Source organism: Spea bombifrons, chromosome 13 (genome assembly GCF_027358695.1).
Source record: "Spea bombifrons isolate aSpeBom1 chromosome 13, aSpeBom1.2.pri, whole genome shotgun sequence".
NCBI lineage: Eukaryota > Metazoa > Chordata > Amphibia > Anura > Pelobatidae > Spea > Spea bombifrons.
The window spans coordinates 28939396-28963096 of NC_071099.1; the positions used below are offsets into that span (position 1 = coordinate 28939396).

The 23701-nt window shown below is 39.0% G+C and overlaps 1 protein-coding gene across 2 annotated transcripts in view; it reads right to left on the reverse strand.

Annotated features, from left to right (window-relative positions):
* The window catches only part of TOX2 (TOX high mobility group box family member 2), a 55772-nt gene extending 49047 nt beyond the window's left edge, over window positions 1-6725 (reverse strand). Inside the window, exon 1 of one of the 2 annotated variants that reach the window (XM_053452833.1) lies at window positions 6522-6725. In XM_053452833.1, the coding sequence (XP_053308808.1) occupies window positions 6522-6620 (99 nt within the window). In that variant the 5' untranslated portion in view covers window positions 6621-6725. Of the gene's footprint in view, window positions 1-5356; window positions 5638-6521 lie in introns of those variants that run through there. The other variant, XM_053452834.1, reaches the window with a different exon arrangement.
* Window positions 6726-23701: the final 16976 nt, after the last annotated feature.

The window sequence follows — 23701 nt, forward strand, 5'->3', positions numbered from 1 at the left end:
CTTCTGATACCCCCCCAACTTGGTTAAAAATTTGACTGTGAATTAACAATATCCAGATTTTATTTACTATCATTATAGTTTTTCTTCAACCCTCTTTCTTCAACCCTCTTTCTTCAACCCTCTGGCTCTATGTAGACATTATAGATTATTTAGAGTGTCTATAAGACATTAGTGGCTTGAGATAAATATACACAACAGATCAAAAGTTTGGGGTCACTTAGCTATTTTTTTAAAGGGAAAACTAGGAAATTTTTAGCTGTAATATAATTGCAAAGGGGATTTTCTAACAATCAATTAGCCTTTAAAACATAAACATAGATCAGTGAACACAACGTACCATTGGATGGGAGTTATAAAGGGCCTCCGTGGGCCTATAAGGATTATCCATTAAAAATCAGCTAGCTATAATAGTCATTTACAACGTCTGCGCTGGATTTCAGATTTTATTTTAATGGACAAAATGTGCTATGTGGGCATTTCTATGTGACCCCAAACTTTTAAACGGTACTATACTGCATGTTTTTTAATAAATGTAGTGACCAGACCGGAGAATTTTTTGGGGTTTACTCTTAGTTTCAGGATTTGTAATCCAAGTGTCTGATTTAATAATATCTCTGGGGTGTGTACATTTGAGCACAACTTTGGAGAGTAATTTCAAGTCAATGCATTGTGAAGGGCCAACCCGTTGGGATGTTCAGGGGTTTGTACATTTAACTTGGAGTTTGCAGGATAATTGGGGCTTCAGATCTCTGCCATCACTATACATTAAGTAGGACCAACCCCAATTAACGTCTCCTGCAATAAGGAGGACCTTTATCTCCTCACAAGTCATGGTTTTCATAAAGACTGCTATTAGAACCATTTGTTTGCAACCTGTAGCACATTTAATGACCAGCCTAAAATCTAGACTTTTGCAGAAAAAAAGTATATTACCCGCTAAAATCATACTCACTAGTTAGATACTCAAAAAATGGCCACTAATCTCTCACATGTACGTAGCAGTTTAGGAAGTGTATTGTGTAACCACAGCCCTGCATAGCGACCAAACCGCTGCGTGTATAATTATATCAAAGGAAGATTGCTAATTCTTTTTTTTTGTAACATCGGATCTACAGATACTTTGAAGAGGAGCTCTAGGTAGCATCAACACCCGACAGCCGTAAATTCACGTTGTCATACGTTGCTTCCCGAAAAGCTGCATGCGTTTTTAGTCTCCGAGCAATCACATGACATGGTGTACTACTCGGCATGGGAAACTTTATATGCAGGAAAAACTTCCTTACTTCTGCCCATTGTTACGAGTTGGGTGATTTTTTCATTGCACATGACTATGATATACCACGTGTGTTTTTACACTCTGCAGGTATTTGCATTTCACAGTCCCACCGGTGTCCATTTTTAAGGCCTACCAAAAGGACACAGCTGAGTGATTGACACCAGGGCTGATTTTCAGCTGCCAGGTCATCCAATTTTTGGGCAATCCCTCAGTGCTGTGTAGGTTTTTGGCTTGTTTACTCCAATACCCACCAAGCTCCGGTGTGTTCCGGCCAACAAACAAACCATCTAGCTGAGTTACTCTATGGTCCTTCTACTCCAGCTCTTGCTAGGTTCTTGCTAAAAGTAAATGTGTTGACAACCTGGTATGATCAGCACTGGTGCAATCTCCCTACAGCTAGGATAATCCCTCTTTGAAACCCAAATCCCACTTTCTACACTCTGTCCCACTACCCCCTAGAACAAAAGTGCCCCTCTTTGGCCCTCAGACATGCTATGAGACAATGCAACGGGCATACTACTCATAGTGATTTTTTGCCAAGCAATGAAAGTAAAACTATCTGGTACAATTATTTTTTAAATTGTTGATTAATCGATCAGTTGATGGATCCAAATGGTATCGGTGACAGAACCTCATCTACAATTGTGTCTTCTAAACCTTCTAATTCTGCAATGAACGGAGATTATGTTCATCCTCTTTCTTGTAGAATATGAGAGCTCTGTACATTTAATTCCTTGTTTTTAATCAACAGATGCTATACTGGTTACCAGCAAAAGTAGACCCGGATTAACCCTTTGTTTCATACTACTTCTCATTAACACTTAATTAACCAAATAGTTGTTGATGCTAAAACGTAAACCCCTTTAATACTCTGGATATTTGATATTTTCTTGTTAATAACAGAAAAAAACATGGAACGTTGAACACAAGGTTTAATTTTTCTCCTTAATCCAACTAGCAAACCAATTTTACTCTTCTTATCGCTGACCTACCAAAGTGCATTAGTAAATCAGGGACCACAGTGACCCCAAGTGGTGAAAGTAAGGACTGCTGTAACATTTTATGTTAGGATGGGCTAATGTAGGCTTAGAAAAAGTCTAGTTTTATATTTTACAACTTAATAGATTTTAATTTCAAACAAGAGACAACTTAAACCTATACCATGCCTAGTAATATATATAAATTAGCCTTGAAATAGACCTATGTGTATGATTTAACACTGCTAATGCTAAAAATACTAAGGAAATAAAAACAAAACTAACTAAATTGTTACAAATGTTTAACATTTAAATCAAGTACAAATTTAGAGGGTCATAAAACTCATCACAATAAATAGAAACACTTGTTTTACCAATAGAGACACCAACTTTGCAATGGATTTTTAGAATGCTTTTTTTTTGAGCAGAAATGTTATTTTTTTTACACTGCATAAAAATGGAAAAACACTTTTTAAAAATATTATTATTATTATTATTATATACCGATTATTACCAATGCAAATAGGACATCACATTTTACCCAGCCAATAACGGACATGTGACCAACATGCATTAACTCATTGAGTTCTAGTTGGGATAAGGAGCACATTAGTTTCCACAGTTATAGTTGCAAGATTAACCATTTCAAGTCACATGTTTATTTTAATACAATTCATTAAAAAAAAAACATACTGTTATCTATATACACATTTTATTGGCTGGCTATCCATGGGGTTAACTGCCCAGTACAAGTTTCTTTTTTACTAATTTTGTCCTTTTTGAGACTGCAGCTGCTGCACAACCTCTTGTGGACCTGGCCTGTCAGTCACTCTAAATGAGAAGCAAAATTGTGGTGCCTGAAAGCATGAAATGTCCTATATACGCTTCAACTACGGCTTGGATTATAGAAAAATGCCCATTCTTGTTTTGTTACAGTAACTATAATATATATATATATGTATTTTTTTTATTATTATTATTATTTTATATATATATATATATATATATATATATAAATATTTATTAAATATGGAAATATCAGTCAGCAAAATCTATAATTTTCTGACTTGTGGGAGTGTCATTTTAGTAAAAATCTTACTACTTCACTGCTCAGTGTATATATACCATCTAAATGTTCTAAATTAGAAATAATTTATATAGGTAGCTCCAAACTTGAAATATAACCTTATACACGACTGCACCTGTCCGGCTAACAGTTACCGTAACGAAGTCTTTGACTTGATTTGTGATTGGCTTGTGTTACAGACATGACCCCCTGTATCTCTGGGGCATCAAACTAACACCGTGTAACGGTGAGCATCTCCTTCATGGGCAAAGGCCTGTAATGTACTAAGTATGATTGGTGGAAACAGGCACTTTAATCACGGTATATTATAAGTCGTACGGCTGGGAGCAACAAGCAATACTTAGTATTGCTCTACCTTGCAGCCCTGTACAGGAACACGCTTTCCACATTTTGCGCCAAGATGAGTTTGTATGTTCATGTAGTTATTATACATTTACTGCAGAATTAGGATTTCTGTGTTATTATTAATACACATGCATACCCAAACTCACATGCATTGGGGTATGTATATACATATAAGTGTTCTCCAGTTTAGGGTTATATAAGTTTGATTTTTTTCTATACATTCTATGTGTGCCTGGCATGTGTACATGTAAATGTATATGATTTCATAAGATCATATTTATATACGGTTAAGATTATATATATATATACATTTATATATATATATATTATAATATACGGTATATTATATATAAGAGATATATATATATATATATATATATATATATAAAATCAATTAAAATTGGGCACAGTTATTCCATTTAAAGACACAATTTGAGTAAATATTTATCCATGCACATTTATATGTATACAAACATATGGGTATTATTCACTATATATATTGGTCTATGCTCATAAAACACACAACAACACATATATGTACATGTGTAAGTGTTATTATAAATATGCATATAACTTTGTAGCCATTATGCTACTGTAGCAAATGTAAACATATAAAATTATATTTATATATATATATATATATATACATATATATATTCCTAGTTCAAAAACAGGTACCTAGAGGTCATCCACTTCCTTTTCTGCCCCTTAAACTTTTATTGCTACACAATTTTGTTAACGTGTTACTGGAATCTCACCTTGTCCAGCAATTGATGCCCTAAATACTGATCATTTCTGGTGTTTGGCCAAGTTTTATACATGTGGTAGAAGAAGCAGCCCGAGCAACGTGGAATAATTAGCAGACAGAAGGAGTCAAGAAGAAAGTAATAATATACTGTATATAAATGATCACATATTGCATACCCACTTTACATGCATGATGCAAACACGCAATGAGTTTCATGGAGTAGCATATACCTCCATTAAATCTGCCGTGCAATACACTGCTTACTCCCCTGCCATGCAAAGGTTAAATATTTCCATGAAAGCAATTTCTTACTGGTGTTGTAATCAGTGAACTGGTTAATGGGTTATAACGCTGTAGCCTTTAACAGTGCTTTGTGCCTCATATAAACAAAGAACCTTAAAGATTACAACCCTGGTTCTTATAGGAAAGGCTTAGAATGCAAAAAAAGCTTATTTGTACCAAATATCCCATATGATATATAATGCAATACAGTATATTAAATATAGTATAGGTGATGCTACAGCGGGTTAACCTTGAAATAATGTTCTTGGATAAAAATGGTTAAAATCTGTATTAACAAAGAAAAAACTTACTGATTGCTACACAGGATGTATATTCCATATGTATATCATATACAGCTATGGATCTCATGATATAGCAGTCACCAATCATTTCAAGACTAATTAAAGCAATTTTGGAATCAGTCATCATCCTTTTTTCTATACGGTAGCACCGCCGAGCATTCAATCAGTTAGGTTACCAGCACATTTACTGTTTTAATGCACCTGCTACATCCCCATATAGGATGGTAGCCTGCGTCTCATATCAGGCATCTGGCTGGAAAGATTCCCATCGGAAAACCAAAATAAGTGAGAAAAAATACACAAAACACAAAATAAATCTATACTTGAAGGCATACTCACCCTCAGGTACTTGTCTAATATCCGAAACATTGTTTAGATTGATGGGTTAGATGAATATTCTGTGTTTTTCATAGCCCCTCGCAATGGCACGTCTTATCCTACACACAAGAACTTTACAGTAACCGCTCAATCCTGCCAATGGCTTGGGGGATTGTCACGTTAGGCACTATTCAATAATGTATGGCACAGCCATTGGAGAAATAATTAGTATATATCGTCCACTGGAGCATAATCACCACTGATAAGTTAATTAGCAAACTGATGCCAGTTTTTATTCTCTCGTTGTGGGAAATTTTGGGTTGAAAATAAGAGATTTCCAGGCACATGCAAATAGTGGAGTGATGCTATAATCATTTATTTTTAATGGCCTTGGAAGGGGGGTGGGGGGGTATTTTGAAGTGGGAAGGGCAGTTGGCAGATGGTAGCCAATAGCAGAGTCACATTGAGTTGCAAGGTCCTGGTGTATCATAGGACATGTTACTATAAGCTCTACCCAGGGGTGCACAGGCGGACTCAGGTAACGAAGCCACCCAAAGCTCAGCATGGGCAACTAGGTCCTAGAGTGCCACAGGACCCTTCACCAGCACACAAAGTGTTAACCTGTTTAGTACTGTAAAAGATCATTGAGCAGCCACCCAATATGTTTAACCCTGACTACACCACAGCCTGCAGGAAGGGGGCAATGCCAGTGGGACCATCACCCATCACCACCATGGACTGACCAAGTGAGATCAGGGTTAATATCTTTTGGCACTAGGGGGTAGTTGGTACATGCTTGTAAGCCAGATCATGCCCAGCTACCCTAGCGATGAGTACTAAGTATGACATGAGTAGCTGACAAGCTGCATGCACTCTGCTCTCCAGTAATACCCCCCACTCTTGGTACCAAGAGGGGGCAAGTGGAGTGGGGGGCACCCTGACACACACAATAACCCCAACAACTTTTACTGAATCCTCTGCACCGGAGATACTCTGCATCACTATTCATTGCAGCATCCACTCCAAGGCAATGCTGTCACAGCAAAAGTTCGCGTGACCACCTACCCTTCATTTCTGCCCCTCTCCCATCCTTAACCCCTTGCTGCCCAAAGCACAGAAAGCAGAGACTACTGGTAAAAAAAAAAAGCAGGTGAGCAGCAGCTGTCCTAGAGGTTTAGCACAGTACCTTGTTGCAGTGGTAAAAGTCCAGGGGGCTGAGACAGGTGGGGTCTGCAGATAAGGTGCCCACGCTGGTGGGGGCAGGAGGGTAGAACCTAACGTCCATCACAAAGCTGCCGGTGGGGCATTAAACCGGCTTGCTGTGTTGTTGTTGTTGTGTTTTTTTAATGCTCTTCTCAGGGCTCCCGTGTGAGCTCCGCTGCCTCTCGCTGAGCGTGTGTGATAGAGGGAGGGAGCTGTGTCTATTGTTTGAAACAACATAGAGGGAGAGAGAGGAGGGAGAGAGAGGGGAAGAGGGGGGGTTGGGCATCATTTATTCCCCTTCTCTCAAACATCCGTTCTGTGGTCTCTCTCTTTCTGCTCAACCCTCCCTCTCTTTCTCTGTCTTGCTCTTTTTCGTCTCTTTCTGCTCCCTTTCTCTCCATCTCCCTCTTATAACTCTCCCCTCATTCTCTATTTTCTCCCCCATTCTTCTTTTTCCTCTCTCTCTCACTACTCCTCTCTCTTCCTCCTCCACTCTCCCTTCCCTAACTCATGTTGTCCTCTTATTTCTCTCCCTCCTTCTTCTTTTTCTCCCTCTGTATCCTCCTCTCTCCCATTCCCTGACTCACTGCCTCCTCTCTCTCTCCCCCTCTCTCAAACCTTCCCCATCCAGCCCCCTCCACTTCTTTCTCTTTATGCACCCCTGTCTGTTTCTAATCAGTTCTTAACCAGCCTGGAAGCCCAACAACATACAACTAACAGAAGAAAGGGTTAACTACAGTATCCCCATCTTATTACAGGCACATCATTTTAATGGTGGTGGGGTCCAGACTCTTCAATTAACCCTTGTTCTAAAAATAATTAAAAAAAAAAAAACAGATTGAGCCTTTACTTGAGTCTAGAAAGGGTTAGCACACACACACACACACACACACACACACACACACACACACACACACACACACACACACACACACACATATACACTTAAAGTGGGTATATATATATACATATAGATGTATTTAAATGTATAGCAGCTGTAGTTAAACTGCTTCTAGTCTATGTGTTTTATATGGTTATGTATACATGTATATATATATACATTTTTCACTGCTTGTGCCTATTTCATGTTAGCACACACACATATATTTCATGTACAGAGATGAGGACTAATAAATTAAAGGATCTGTTGTGCATATGTTTATTATATATATATATATATATATATATATATATATATTTTTTTTTTATTTTTTTTTTGGATACTCAGCATCCACATGCCAGTCGCTCTAAGCATCAGTACGTTGGGAATCTGGGACAAAATTTCGGTTGCAGAACTGTCTTGGAGCGTTTGGGATTGTTGGCAGCTATGACATTTTGCACCCATGCCCTCTGCATGGTTAGGTACCCTGTCTGGCATGGACAGGGAGCTGATCTCCAGTACTAAATGTGAAATGCATTGGGAGCACACAAACACGCACTCACTTTGCTGTCCATGCCCAGACACAGACACCTAAGGCTGGCGCCTCATTTATGCCAGGAGGCAGCTCCCAAGTACTTTAACAAGAAATTGTATGAATGCCCTGTACAGATAAACAAATTATACATTTATCAACATACTCATCACTTAGTGTTCCGCATGATTTATGTAAATAACTGGGATTTTTGTTACTTTTTTTCCCCAATTATTTTTACTGTTTTTAATATATATATATATATTTATACTTCATTTTCATTTATTTTTTTATTTAAACATATCACGTTTACCTATTCATTTCCCGTTTATTAAAAGCTGTCAATTTAAATGTCCTATGGCGCTTCTTTAAACTCGAGTTGGTGTCTGGTTCAATGAACCTGCTCCCTAAAGGCATGTCTATTGGTAAAAGCTGTTTCCAGATAGTATTGACTTGTAAATGAGTGTATCATGGAACTTCTGAGACAATGCTCACAAGGGGGGCTTCCATCCCATTGCTGGACATTTACAAGGCACAAAAGATTTGTGGATCTGGTGGCCCACTGATCTCTGGTCCAGGGTGATGAAAGCCATGTTCCTACATATCTAGTAATCGGAAAGGTTGTCCATCTGAGCCATCAACAATTATTTTTCTCATTTTCTATGTAAGTAAAATTTCCAAATAATCTGTACAATTTGGGGCTTTCTAAATGATGAAGACCACCTCTTTGGACCTAAAAAACTTTGGATTAAGCTAAATGACTATATTAATTGAAGATGAAGAAGGGACCTCTCTATGTGACTCTACATCTTCTTCAATGAACATGTTTGTCAACTGAAAAGTATCACAAACTTCTAAGGACTCCATCATTGAGTTAAGAAGAACAAAACATTACACATGCTGGTTCAGGGCTCATCATTGTCGGTCAGCTGGTGGTAGGTAGATGCCACCCCCTACTGCTAAATCATACAGAGTAAGTGCTTTATGGTAGGGATTCATTAGTCTTGTTCATGTAGATCCCCATTAACTAATGATCCCGCTGGAGGATAAAGACACGGGTATTCTATTGTTTATTAATGCAGTGGAGCAATGCTTTGATATGTTTATCCAGGATCATTGTATTTTTTTAAATAAATAAAATAAAAAGTATCATTTTACACGTAAAAAGCGTAGCAAATAATAATACATTTAAAGCACAGAAAAAAGGTTTATAATTAAAAATATAGTTTTTTTTTTAAATTGATAAATAAAGCAACATTGTTTAAAGATGTTTATAAAGTGGTTTCAAGTTAAAATAAATAAAATGGTGGAATTCCCCTTTACTGATAATTTGGCCCGGATTTTCCTGTTATGAAATTATGCACCGATTTACATGTAAAATGATACTTCAACTTTTCTTAAAATTCTAAAATAATACAATGTATGAGGTATGCGCACGGAACAGCTACGGGTAAAGCATGTAGTATTTTGATAAATTAATTTCAATAACTTTATCTGAAAATCTGCCAGAAACGTTCAGTTTAAATTCTGCCTCGCACAAAGAAGGAAACAATGCATTTTTGTCTAAAATGATTGGAAAGTGGTGTTATCACTATAGCAACAAACAAACTGTTCCGATCATCCTATGAATGCTAAGGTGCTGCCGTCAGGGGCAGATCTGGTTGTGCGATGCTATTCCCAGTCAGACTTTAAAGCATCAGGAAGTGATCAAAACATCAGAAAGATAGAATTTGACAGCAGACAAGAGCTATTTGGCACATCTAGTCTCCCCATGGTTCCCTGATCCAGTGAGGAAAAGCTTTAAATTCACTTAATGTATTAGCCTCCACCACTTTTGCTGGGAGACTGTTCCATTTATCTACTACCCTCTACAACCCTGGAGTAAAGTAAAACTTCATTGCGTTACATCTAAGCATCTGACCCTCTAGTTTTAGACCAGGACCCCTTGTTCTAACATTGCTCCTCCTTTCAAATAAGCTTGCTTCCTGTGCTTTGTTAAATGAGTATTTAAATGTTTCCATTGTACATTCCCTTTCTTCTTTCCTCCAAGCTGTACATATTAAAATCCTTTAACCTTTCCTGATCGTTTCTGTTCTGCAAACCACATACCATTTTTGTTGCTCTCCTCTGAACTCTCTCCAATGTGTCAATATCCTTCTGGAGATGTACACAATACTCTAGGTGAGGCCTGACCAGAGATCTGTAAAGTGACAGAACCACCTCCCTCTTCCATCTAAAATGCCCCTCGCTATACAACCCATGATGGAACCTGGGCAGGGAGTGGATCTTTTTGCCTTAGGGTATCTTTAGGTCTCTTGCTATCTCATACACAGGGCCGGGCAGGGGGGCAATAAAACGGCCGGCCGAATGGCCGTTGTGCCCGCACAATGCGGGACAAGAGCCTGTATTAACAGTGATTGCGGGGGGGTTGCGACCCCCGCAATCACTTCCACAGTCCTGGTGTGTGTGTTTGGGTGTCGGTGTGGCAGAGCCTGTCCTGGTGTGTGTGTTTGATGTGTCAGGCAGAGCCTGTACTGGTGTGTGTGTTTGATGTGTTGGTGAGGCAGAGCCTGTACTGGTGTGTGTGTGTGTGTGTGTGTTTGGGTGTCGGTGTGGCAGAACCTGTCCTGGTGTGTATTTGATCATCTGTTTCCTGGCACTTTACTTTCTGTATCAATAAGTTGAACTATAGTCACTTTAAAGGACAACATTTTCTAGGCCCAGAAATCAGTGACAGCATAGTCACAGGTCCACTTCCAAAGACGCTTGTTGAAGCACTAAGGCTTTCAGTGAGTGTCATTGTATTCATTGGCTTACCAAACTCGCCAACACTGGCTTCTCCATGAGGCTTCCACAATGGTGCAACATTATGTCACGCTCCACCCACATTACACGGGTCACCTTATTGCACCCGCAGAATGCCTCACTTTCCAGTATTCATTCGCAGCTCCCAGATTCAGATACAGTGCATGCACATCTAAGATTACATTCGTGTAAGTCATATCTGCGCTACTAGTATGTTTAAAGCTGAAAAGAAATATTTGCTAGAAACAATTGAATCCCTAAAGTCACAGATATGCAGTAATGGTGCTTGTTGCCTTTGGAAACAATAAAAATGGAAATAACATTATTCTTGTTATAAGGTGTAGAGGCAGAGTATGTTTTTTTGCGCATGCACAAAAGTAAAACACTGGTAATTACAGGCATAATAGGCAATCTTAAAATTCCAACACATTAAAAATTTAAATTGTGATATTGTCATAATAGTACGGCTTGTCAACAAGAATGGCTTTAGGGTTCTTCAATGTTTTCTGTGAGTAACACAGTGAGATGTAATACACAATAATGTATTATTCCGGGACATTGTAATAGTTTATGCTGAAATGCTGACTTACATCCAAATAATACTGCTTACTTTTTCATTTGTTGGGGAAAAAAATACTGAAAATGAAATGGAATAAAAATAATGATGGACAAGTGGCGGAGGGGGCTGGCAAATTACAGCCCAGCAGCCCAAAGCACATTTGACATTTCGACAGATTACCGCTACCAAAGAGCACTGCATAAAAGGAGCACAGAAGGGGCCCAGCAAGGGTGTAAATACCTATATTAAATATAGGCACCCTTGTGGTTATGTATGTGTGTAAATTTGTATTTGTTTAAGGCAAACCGACCTATAGTTTCAGTTTAAAAAAAGTGATGCGCATCTTTTATTATTTTCCTGTACATGCCTAGGGATAGATGGATACATAGATGAACCTTAGGGCTATGAAATGCCTATAGTTTCAGCTTTTTCGTTTACTTGTATTATCTGTGTATAATTTTTATAATGGGCGGGAGTGTGTTTTTTTCATGCTAAAGAATTATACATATGAACATAGGTCAAAATAAAAAAATAATAGAATAAATAATAATATAATAAAAATTGGCAACTTACTGTACGTTATACCCACTTTATTGAAGTCTTCATGTTTTTACCTAGTTCAAAATAAAGCTCAACTGGTCCTGAAAAAGGCAGTTCCGATTATATAAAAATAAACTATAATAATGGCATCTTTTGTGTGACCTAATAAGAAGAAAGTGTAAGTAAGAGTGTATGTGTAACGCATCTACCAACTCTTCGAGACACGAGAGCGACGCTTTTCTTTGGTTTGGTTGTCGAGTGGAAGGAGCTTTGCAGAGAATGTTTTTGTGACTTTTTTTTAACCTTGTTTTAATAACTAAGTAATTGTATTTACACAATTTAATGTTGCTGCGCTCATTTATGTGACTTTTAGGCCTGTAGATCCCTGTAATACACCCATACCCAGCAAGCACTTTCCAGAAAAGAGAGACATCAGGGGAGGAAAGAGAGATTTGGGTCCCAATGAGGAAGTGTATCTATCTATCTATCTATCTATCTAATCTATCTATCTATCTATCTATCTATCTATCTATCTATCTATCTATCATTAATCTAGGTAAATAAAACCAACCAAGACAGATTGCTTTAAACAGTAGCATTTGTAAAGATGAAGAGAAGAATCTCTTTCTTGGATAGGTACCAAAAATCTGGTGCTAAATGAAGGCAGAAGCCATCTGTTGTCGAAATACAGAACCGTAGTGTTACTTTTGATTTTTAAGCAACATTAAATGCCAAATTGGTAACCTTGTTTTATGTGCCAAATCTAATTTATTTTAAGTTTTGACTGTTTAAAAATGCATTTGCATGTATCAGGAGGTACAAATCGGATTTGCACGCATCTAGTCAAAATAGCTTCATAAATGTTATGTTTGCGGTATTATTATCCACCGTATTTAAAATGACTGTTGTCAATTCTTAACTTGCTGAAGATCCCCAGTTAATCCAAGTGTGGACATTTTAGCAGATGGTCTTATAGTTGTGTGTTTGTGTTGGTATAAATACAAATTCAATAATTGATGCTAGATAAAATATCGCTTATTACATATTTAAGATGACTTAAGAATAGGATGCATCCTTACAACTGAAAATAGAAAAAACTCAAACCGTTTCTTTAAGTGCTACTGAACTTTAAAAAATAGCTTTTTGTTTTATAGGAGATTTTTTTAAATTCACATTTGAAGACAGTTCAATGCAACCTCAAAGCCTTAGATTTGGGGGTGGCCGCTGATGGAATCTTAAATGAATGGTTCCTTATATGTTGGCACTAAACCCAGTTGTTAGAGAAACAACAATGTGAAATATTAATTATGAAGATGGATATGTAGATGTATAAACCATACCTTATATATGAGATAGATGGGGAGTAGCCTAATGGACAATCGACTCCTGGCACCAGTTTTTGAGTAATGATAGTTTAACGAATGACATGTATTGGTAAAGGTCATAAAGCCAGGATGGAAATGGAAGGCAAACCGGTACCATCTTTTAGTTTGGCACAAATCTCAGATATGAAAGAGCCGGCCGAGGAAAACTTGCCTGCAACATAAACACAATGTACAGATAATTCACCATCTGCCCCAAGTAGGCTGCCCTGCTCTGCCACCACCCCAACAGAGAGTGCGATATTCTGCATGACTGCAGATGATCTTTCATCTTTTTCACCTTATAGTTTTATAGTAGCTACTATGAAAGAGAAGCAGACGCCTCTTGCCTAAATCACCAATTATTACAGACCTTCACAACTCCCTCAAGTCAGCTGTATATTCTAGGCGAACTAGGCCTAGGCCTGGGGCATAGCTTATATTTTTATCATCGTTGACTAGGACATTTAAGAATAACAATCCAGCTTACCCTGCACCCAGGCTCAACAGCCACCATAGTGGCTCAATGGTTGAGGAGATCAAAGATCTAACCTGAAAATAACCCTTCAGTCCCACCAAATGAGGTGGCAACAGGCAGGACTTGCCCTCTATGGTAGGTCTTAGGGGCATCTCAGGGCTTTGCCCTGATTGAGGCCTAGGGCAGTGACACCTATAAATACACCATTAAAAAAAGGCATAAGGCCATCCTGAACATAAGACCAATGACCAAAAAAGCTTTGAGTTTTCTAAAAAGCATGGACTTGATAGGCTGAATGCTTATTATCTGCCATGACATTTTGTGTTTATTTTATGTTTTGGGTTGCTTTAGTATTGGCAATTGCTAAATTTGTCCATCCTTTGGAAACTAGCACCGGAAATAATTGCACTGAATAAAAAATTGATTTAAAATCTTGCGCATACAGTTCAAGACATGACGTAAAATGGATGCAAAGAGCCACTGCTCATTATTCCAAAAAATAATGTGTATTCTGGACAACCCATACTATAATTACTGATGATAAATATCACAGGGAAGTAATGATAGAGTTCCCTTGTTACTTGCCACTCGTGGTATTATGCAGTTTCCCCAAGATAAATGTTTTGACACAAACCTGTCAGTGCAGAAGTGCAAGTTGTCTTATAACCATGTGTGTTATCTTGTGAATGAATTTCATTTGACGTAATTATAAAAACACGTCTATTGTAATGCAGAAGAGACCCACAATGCTGGAACCTGGTAAGTGTCACATACAGTAATTTCAGGCCTGCTAGACTCTCAAGTAAAAGGCCCAGTCCCTGCGTGTCCTAGAAACTCGGATGAGACAAAGGAAACAAAACAGACGGAAGATGAGGCCAGAGAGTCTACATGAAATTCTCACCGACAACCTGCAGTGGCACAACCTGGTGGAGAAATGCAGATAGAAGCCATTCTGGAGACTACTGCCTTTCCGCTGCTGGAGGAACTTAGAAGTGGTCAGATAAATGAGTCTCTTAGACAGCAGAGACCTGCTTGCTACTTGGGTTCTCCGGTAAAATTCTAGCGTCACCAGGCGGTACATAAACTGTGAGCTACGGGATATTACATCATATTCCGGCACTCAGCATCAAGCTCCAGCACCGTGATAGAAAAGTGAAACAGAGGCGGGGAAGAAAATCTCTGAAAACATTTTCACGTATGAGCCCTTCTTAAAAAAGTTTTAAGTGAGGTCTCGACTCCCCTCCTTCTTCTCGGCTCCCTGCCGCCTCGGGCACTTGCCTAGGCGCGGCCATGCCACCTCTCACTACACATGTCGGCTTCCATCACATAAAATCACTTCTAAATCCAATACTCTCTAAAATAATTACATTCATTTGAAGAACAAAATGCAAAAAAACAAATCAATATATTCATGTAATGAAGCTAAAAGCTGTTTTAGGGACAATTTCCCTTTAACAGGTGAAAGTTCTACTTAACTAATTATTTGTATGTTTATTTATGCAATTAATTTATGAAAAACCACCTGTTTCACATTTTTAGTAACAGTGATTATTTTTGTTAATCTTAAGGATTAGATGTGATCTAAAGTCCATTTGCTTAATAAATGAAGAAAAACTTGTGATGTCTACTTTGTTGCTGGCTCAGATTGCAATAGAACTAAGTAAATATCAAATCAAGATACCCCCCCCCCCGAAAACACTCTTTTTTTTTTTTAAATCACTGAAAACTCAGCTGTGTGTCTGAATTCTGGTTGACAATGATGGGTTCAGCTAGTCATATTTAATGATACACTACATACAGATTTGCAGATAACGGTTTAAAAATGGAAACTTATCTGCTAAAGCAAATATCTGCAGATGTCGGGAAATTAAAGATGAATTAAAGATAATTGACTTGAATGCTCATTCTAACCTAAAACTCAAATTGCGTATAGCTATGCAGAAGATTGTCGAAAAATGATGTTGCTCGGAGAATGAAGAAAAAAATAAAAGAAATTATTCACTTTGTGTAACTAGAATGTTTGAAATCCCAGCTGTTTCAAACAAGAGATCAGCATACCTGGGGCCTCCCTTTGCGTTCCACTAATGTCGATGGGCGGTTCCACTGTCGGTGGGCGGTCTCACTAATGCCGATGGGCAAAGTAGCCCCTTTCTTAAACAGGAATTTAAAAGCAAACTCAAAACCAGACTTAAGTAAATCAGCAGCTGCCCTATCCTTATACCGCCTCAGCCAAGGCTTACGGACATTGGCGTCTTCCTCTTCTGGTCCAGCAACCCCAGACTACACCTCTTTCTTTCTTTTAAGCATTTGGTAAAGGAATGGGAACCTGAGCAACCAGAACATTCATGCTGGAATTTGCACAGGTTGCCCCACTTAGATTGGCCTTGGTTATATTGCCAGCAGACCCTACATTTTCCTGCAGCCGACTGCTGCATCTGGGAGGAAGCGCTGGCTGCTGCTGGAAAGTGAGACTGCACATTGCAAGGGGGAGCTGTAATCCAGAGCCACAAGATCCTGTTCGTTGGAACTAATGCCAGGGCGAAGAGCCGTCTGCTGCGTATCATACCCAACGATGGCCTCCTAAGCTCAGTTTTGCTGAAGTGCCTTAATATTGAGGCATTTAGTAACACAAAAAAGTCTACCCTGTTCAATCACTCCTAGGAGCGTTTACAAATTGAATGTTAAAGATGGTGGCGCCCATTCAAAATAAGAGTTCCCAGTGGGTCTGTCCAGACTCTTTTGAGAACTATGTACTGCAGCCAACCATGCATGTTAATGGAGCCCTGCTCACTAATCACTATAAGTAAATCAGAAAAAATACAAATGGCAAATATCAGAAGCTTTAATTTTACACCTAAATACACTGTGTGTGGGGGGGGGGACATAGACAAAAATTACTACCGCAGACTTTGACAAAGGCTGGTGGTGGAATTAGTGCATGGAAAGAGTTAAAATACCAGTATTTGAAATACCCTGGGGTGTCTAATTTCAAAACGATGTTTGGTTTGATGGGGTAAATTGAATTGGCCAGCTTCAAAGATGTCCCAAACAGGATATGGGCGCAGTATGGCCAGATTTGAAAAAATGATTTTGAAATAGCAATTTGCTACTGTTACTTATTGACCTATAACTTGCAAAAAAAGAAACAAACATTGGCTATCTCTTAAATCACGAGAAATAGTAGAATCTATTTATCAGGTTTTTAAAGGGTCAATATTTAAATTGTCTCAGCTCATTTACAAAGTTCCCAGGCAAGGTTGAGAAGACAACTTTTAAAACACTGTGCCATAACAGTAAAAGAAAACCCAATATGTTCTTCAGCCTTAGTAGAAAACAAAATGTGTGACACGTGTTTCAGTAGATATCATCCCTATTATAGCTATTTGTGTACCAGATCATGGAATCCAGAAGAATAGTTTGGTATTTTATTTACACAATTTAATTTATAAACATGTTTTCTATTGTTTATGTAAACAGTGTTGTACTTTTCGTGCTGTAGAACACTGCAATAACCACCATAACCAGCAGACATACTGAGCTCCTAGAAAAGAGGGACATCCGAGAAGGAAAAAGAGACAGATGGATTTGAGTTCCAAAAAGGGACTGTTCCTCCTAAAGAGGGAAGCTTGGGATGTGAGAGATGCTTCTTCTGAATCTAAATTAATTGAGGAATGTATTCTAAAGTGTGACAAACAATTGAATGATTCTGGCTCAGCTATAACATAGCATGACGTGATCCTAGTGGCCGTTGTTTGAAAATGTTTTCATTTTCTATGGCAAAAATATACTAGAATATGGCCGGCCTTGTCTGGTCACCATATCATCAGCAGTTATGCCTGTTATGTCATTTTATACATTGTTGTTTTAATCCCGAGACTATTTAACACTTTAGTGCAGCACTGAGTTTGGGTAGTTTGAAGACAGGTCAGTGACCTTCTGTGAAAACACTTACAGGAGTAACAGGTAAAGGACATCACTGTCTTTGCATGTGTAGTATGCCCAACCAACGGTGTGAGTCCCCAGAAGCATCACACACACTTTGGGGGTTATTGTTTAAAGTGGGCATTGGCAGAAGGTTGTGGTTTCACCATGCATTATCAAGTGCCATCCCTGGAAAACTTGACTTCAAGAATGGCTGAGCTGACCCTGAATAAAGGATAGTTCCATCACTGAGGAGACTTTCTATAAATCCTATTGATTTCAATATACAGTATTTTATACAGGGTCATTCAAGCTATTCTTGCAGCAGAAGTTCACTATCACCCTTCATGATGTAAAATGAAGTTAGTGAGATGAAACGGTAGCTATCCCGCCAACTACCTATTAAGTCAATAAATCCCTTTTTTGCATAACACAACAAAATGAGAAAAAAGATCCATATAGTAAAACATAGCAACCACTAATTTCAAGTGAATTTCATATCAACCAAGGGAGATTAATTAATAACAATGCAACGGTGAAAAGCTAACTGTGTGGGAACTCTCCAGCCTCTGAATGAAGAGCTGCTTTGGATTCCAGGTCACTCCTTTCTCTTATTAGGGGGAATAGTGTTTAGCCACGCCCACTCCCTGCCCACTATCCCTCCTTCTCAATACTATCTGGTTCTATCCCCACCCCTATGCACAGCTAGCTCTACTCACACGATGGGCTAGCATGTTCCCTTATGAAACCACTCCCCCAAAAGAAGGAGAGCTCCTGGGAAGTTCCCAGATAAGAGAGTCAGGTGCCTTGGACAAGTCTATGATATAAAATTAGTAGAAGGATAAAATCATTGGGTCCTACTTGGTGTCCTGCCCAATGCTCTGCTCGTTGGCGCACACCTCTGTCAAAGCAGCTTTCCTCAACAAATGCACCAGAGCTGATCTCCATTGAGGCCGAGATTAGAGCAGATAATTTACCGCTTCTGTGTGATTCCTACTATCATTTTTATTCACTGACAGAAAGACAATTACAGTTACTGTACAGAAATATTTTATAGCTGAGTCTAGTATTCAAATAGACTTTTATCAGACTCAAATCCTTGTTTCAAGGGCATTTCAGCCGAATTTTAAAACAATAACCGAGAGCAGCAAATACTGTTTATGAGAATGAGGTTGGAATCAGTATTGGCGGATAATGAGATGTGTCATTGTACACATACATTAACTCTTTGCCAAGTGTTGGCATGACATTGGGTAACTGAATGCTGATAATGTAATTTTCATCCATGTGAACATTAAAAGTGAGCTGAGTCCTGACTTCCAACAACTAAAGTGAGCTAACCCACCAAAGTGCCCAGTCCAGAAGATTCTGCATCAGGTACAAGAGCCCCATATTAGTCCCTCTTTTGGTAAAGCACCTGTTAGATACCACAAGGTCAGGAACACACAAATTATGTGGAAGGTATGATGGATGGTTGGTTCTGTAGCCATAAGGCGGAGAGCAGTTTGAGATGGTCCTTGTGACCACTTATGAGACCATCAAAACCTCAGCTCGCCTAGTAGTAGGCAACACAACATAATATGCTAACAAGAGTATCATTCATTCCATGAATGGGAAATGCCCATCCCAATGGTGAAAACACAACAAAGCATCTTGAGAGTTTTCCCCATATTTATAGAGATGCTGTTAAAAATGTAAAAATGTTGTCTTCTCTGTGCTTGTATTGATGTAGCATATATTTTTACTCTTAACATTTCACTATAACACAGGGGATATTTCTGTTTTAGAGAGCGTAATTTGAGTCAGACATTCAGATGAAACATTCTGTATTTTATGTTCATGGTTTTAATATTTTCTGCTGTTTCTATATGTATTAGTGTCACTTTTAGGGCTCTAGAACCCTGTGATACCCTCAGGAGCGTAACTAGAAGCCACGGGGCCCTGGCGTCCTGGTGGAGAACTGGGTTCTTTTCAGAATTAGCCAAGTGCTCCGATATACAGAACATGAAGGAGTAACAAACCAGCTTTAAAATTCTGTTCTGTTCACATAAAAAAGTGTGGATATTTCGCTGTTATCAATTTGTTTTCATAGATCTAGATTTTATGAGCAGCCATCTGGAAAAGAAGCCAAATGACCCTGGTATCAGAGTGACTGCCATGGGAACACGTGCTTGTAAAATCCTTTTTACGGATAGTTTTCTGTTCTTTTTCAATATCCACTGGCTGAGGCAGTAAGATTCACTAAAATAGTGAGTTGCCACTCCATAATGCAAACAGCTTATTTACAATTCAGTGGATAAACCTAAAAAGAAACTGAATTCATTTATTAAAGTTAACTATACGTTTATGTTTTTTGTTTGTTAATCAGTTTTGGATACTTATTTCAAACATTCTCCCCATGGAAGTGGAGATCTGTGGATATATGCGCAACTTCCTAGGTTGGTATACCTAGGGGTCTCCATCATCTGGGAGAGTGACTTTGTGAAGAAGCGTGGCTACCTGCGTTTAGGGCCAGGGATAGCTCTAGAACTTACTGGGTAATGAGTGGGAGTAGGCAGAGAGTGCTTGGGGAGTGGAGTGGTACTCTTCTGTCCAGACAATGAAGAAACTCATCTGGAGACCCAGCTTAGCAGGAATTCACCAAAAGACTCTGAATGGAACCCGGAGAGTTCCCATAAATGTATATGAGACACAAGCAACATTCTCTATTCAATATTTGGTCCCAAATATATATCTCCTCTCTTTACATGCTCTGGCAAATCAGCAATGTATCAGGTCTAGGTAGAAGGGGCATGATCGCTTCTCACAGACTCCCCAGGTGAGTGGCTGGAGTGCTGTCATCTTGCTTTGTGGTATAAGTGATCTAAACTGCGAGCAATACTTCTAAGCACACATGGAAATATGATCAATGATCTCTTAGAGGGCATCGGACTCTCTGATTTAATTAGACACTTCACTTGCTGATGGCTCCTTTATTGTTACATAAAACAATGCTTTGTGAATAGTGTATTGTTCTCCTCCCCCAGGCAGTATGCCTTACACGGCCTCTAAGAATTAGCCACGCAACAGATGACATAACATCAAAACCGACCCAAGGAAAATGCATCGAACAATAAAGTAAACAAATAAGACAGTTTACTAACACTTGAGTAAATGGCACCATGCACGGTGCATTATTCCTCACAGCAGTCTGTCTGATCTTCTCAAGTAGTAGGTTACCAATGGCAATCCCACTGTTTAATTCTGCAGTATGCGATAGTTCAAGCCTATAAGCCCGATGGATCCTAGCCTTGTCGACCATCATATTTAATACTGATGAATAACGGGTAACTGGTAATTTCACTTATGTACTGTATACAGTCTTCTGGTGCATCCAAGGGGTAAACTATGTCCTCTTTGGGGTTGGTTTGGGTTACATTAATATTTAATGCACTATGCCTGCAAAGTGTCAACGACCAGTTCAATCTGTACAATTCTTCCTGGTACCCATGGTTGCAAATATGCTGTCTACAGCTGCCTTGGTTGTAATGTTTAAACTGGTGTTGATAAGACCCCGCCTAACGTTCCTAGTGCCCTAATTTAACTGTGTTATTGGCACCCGCCTCTGGCATGCACTTGCTTGCTCCATGTGTCTATGGCACCCTTGCCTGGCATGCACTAGCTTGCTCCATGTGTCTATGGCACCCTTGCCTGGCATGCACTAGCTTGCTCCATGTGTCTATGGCACCCCTGCCTGGCATGCACTAGCTTGCTCCATGTGTCCATGGCACCCCTATCAGGCATGCACTCGCTGGCTCCATGTGTCTATGGCACCCCTATCTGGCATGCATTCGCTTGCTCCATGTGTCTTTGGCACCCCTATCAGGCATGCACTCGCTGGCTCCATGTGTCTATGGTACCTCTATCAGGCATGCACTTGCTGGCTCTATGTGTCTATGGCACCTCTATCAGGCATGCACTCGCTTGCTCCATGTGTCTGTGGCACCCCTATCTGCCATGCACTTGCTTGCCCTTGGCAACACTTGACGGCCGGGTTCTCCAACAGCTTTAGTGCCTTAGGCAGATGCCTAAGATGCTTGTATAGTAGGGCTGCCCATGAATGTTGGTTTTTATGTCACCAGGCCCCAATACACCAGACGTCAGTTTCCTTCATCTCACCTACAGGATGTCTGCCATTTTTGGCCAATGCTCCCAATCAGGAAAATCCAGATTTGCTTTACGTTTGCCCTCTTGTTCTGTGGCTGACATTGAGTGATATTAAGATCTTCACAATCTAGGAATATATTCCCTAAAGAATGCCAAGTGGAGGAACCCTATTAATGACAACTGCTATCTCCAACAGGTAGCTCTTCCCCTTGGTCCTTTTCAAAATGATTTCCAAAATATCCAGGATGCCCCTTTCCTTTTGAAATCCCTCTGTACATTTTGTGCTTCTCTTCCCCTCCGCCCATTCAACTCTCAGCTCTAGTGAATCAGACTTGTACAGAGGATTTGCATATATAGTATTGAGATCAAGAGGATAGGAGATTTAAATGCAAAATTCGACATTCTCATGAATTATTCAGCACCTATCAGGGCCCCCTCCCCCCACTAGTGTTGCAAGGGAGATTGTAATCTTCCACCACTGAACACAGTGGCATCCACAAAGGAGACAAGTTAACCCTTTAGATGGCAGAAGTTGTAAACACAGTTTTGGAATTCATGATTTTAACCCTTTTGTGAATTGCGTCACACAATAAATAAAGGACAATATGGAAAGGCGGTTAGATCAAGACATGCAGAAATGATTAAATCAAGATTCCTGGCCTGAAATTGTTTATAAACTCCCCCAGGCTGCTTGTTTTACATGTATATAGTATATCACCTGGGCTGAAACACAGGAACCCCTCTCACTTTGGGGCAATAACACTGGAATTCTCACTCAATAACAATAGGCTGGCTTAGAGTTCTAGCCTGAGAATCGCTTAATGGTTACATTTTATGCTATATAGTTGTGCAGTATGCAATATAAGGCTTTGATTAGCATTATTTACCCCTCTTGATGTTTTTTTGCAGACAACATGGTCTTCAACCATCACAACCATAATGTCATAGGATCGGTAGTCATTATATTTAGACAGTTGAACTCAGGAATTCCATGAGTTGAATCCCAATGGAATCAAAAATTATAAAAATGAAATAATAATGTCCCCTTTTGTTTTTGGAATAATGGCTGTTCTTTTGTCCATTGTTTATACAAAAAAAGGAACAAAACAAAGGAAAGAAAGGGAAATAAGGTTTTACTTTTAGAAACAAAAACTTTTGTCTCTTTAATAGAAAGTCAACGCCGTAATATTTTTGTAATAAAGCTACAGAGAAACCACCAAATAATAAAATTGCTTTTGGATAATCGGCATTGTAGCTCTGCAGCTGCGTGAATGAACTACCGGTACTTTCTTTAAAATATGCTGATTTTTCTATCATATTACCTTTCTCTATACATTACATTGTATACAATTGGTTTTTATCCCTGCAAGAGGGAGGGGGGGTATATGGGCTGTGCGGAAGGGGGAGCAAGAATAAAATTTAACAAAAAAACCCCTGAAAAACGGATTAACAAGACATTGGCAAACTTGGAACTTTAAAAAAAGAGTATTTTTTACTTATGTAGCAGTTGCTGCTCAACATAATAACTGATTTCGGGGAGGTGGCTGCACCTATCTGCAGAAGTCTGATAAACCTTCTCTTTTAAAGGTCTATCCTCCAGTACAATAGCTACTGAATGCCTTGTGTTTCTCTAATCCTGGCAGGGAATTCTCTGAATTCCAAAAGAAAAATGGTATTTCGTTTTTTAACAGCGACCCTCAAAAGATAATTTTGTTTGCAGCATTCGCAATTTATTTTTACGGGCGTACAGAATGTTAAGGACAGACTGAATTAAAGAGAAACTAGTTTACATGACATTTTGGGTAGGAGAGGACTGCATTATTGTTTTCAGGACCTTCTGCCAACAAAGAAGATAACCTTGCTTTGTGTGATGTAACAACAGCGCTTGGGAAGTTGCTTTATTACTACTGAGTAGACATTAACGGGTTAAACATTTTAATA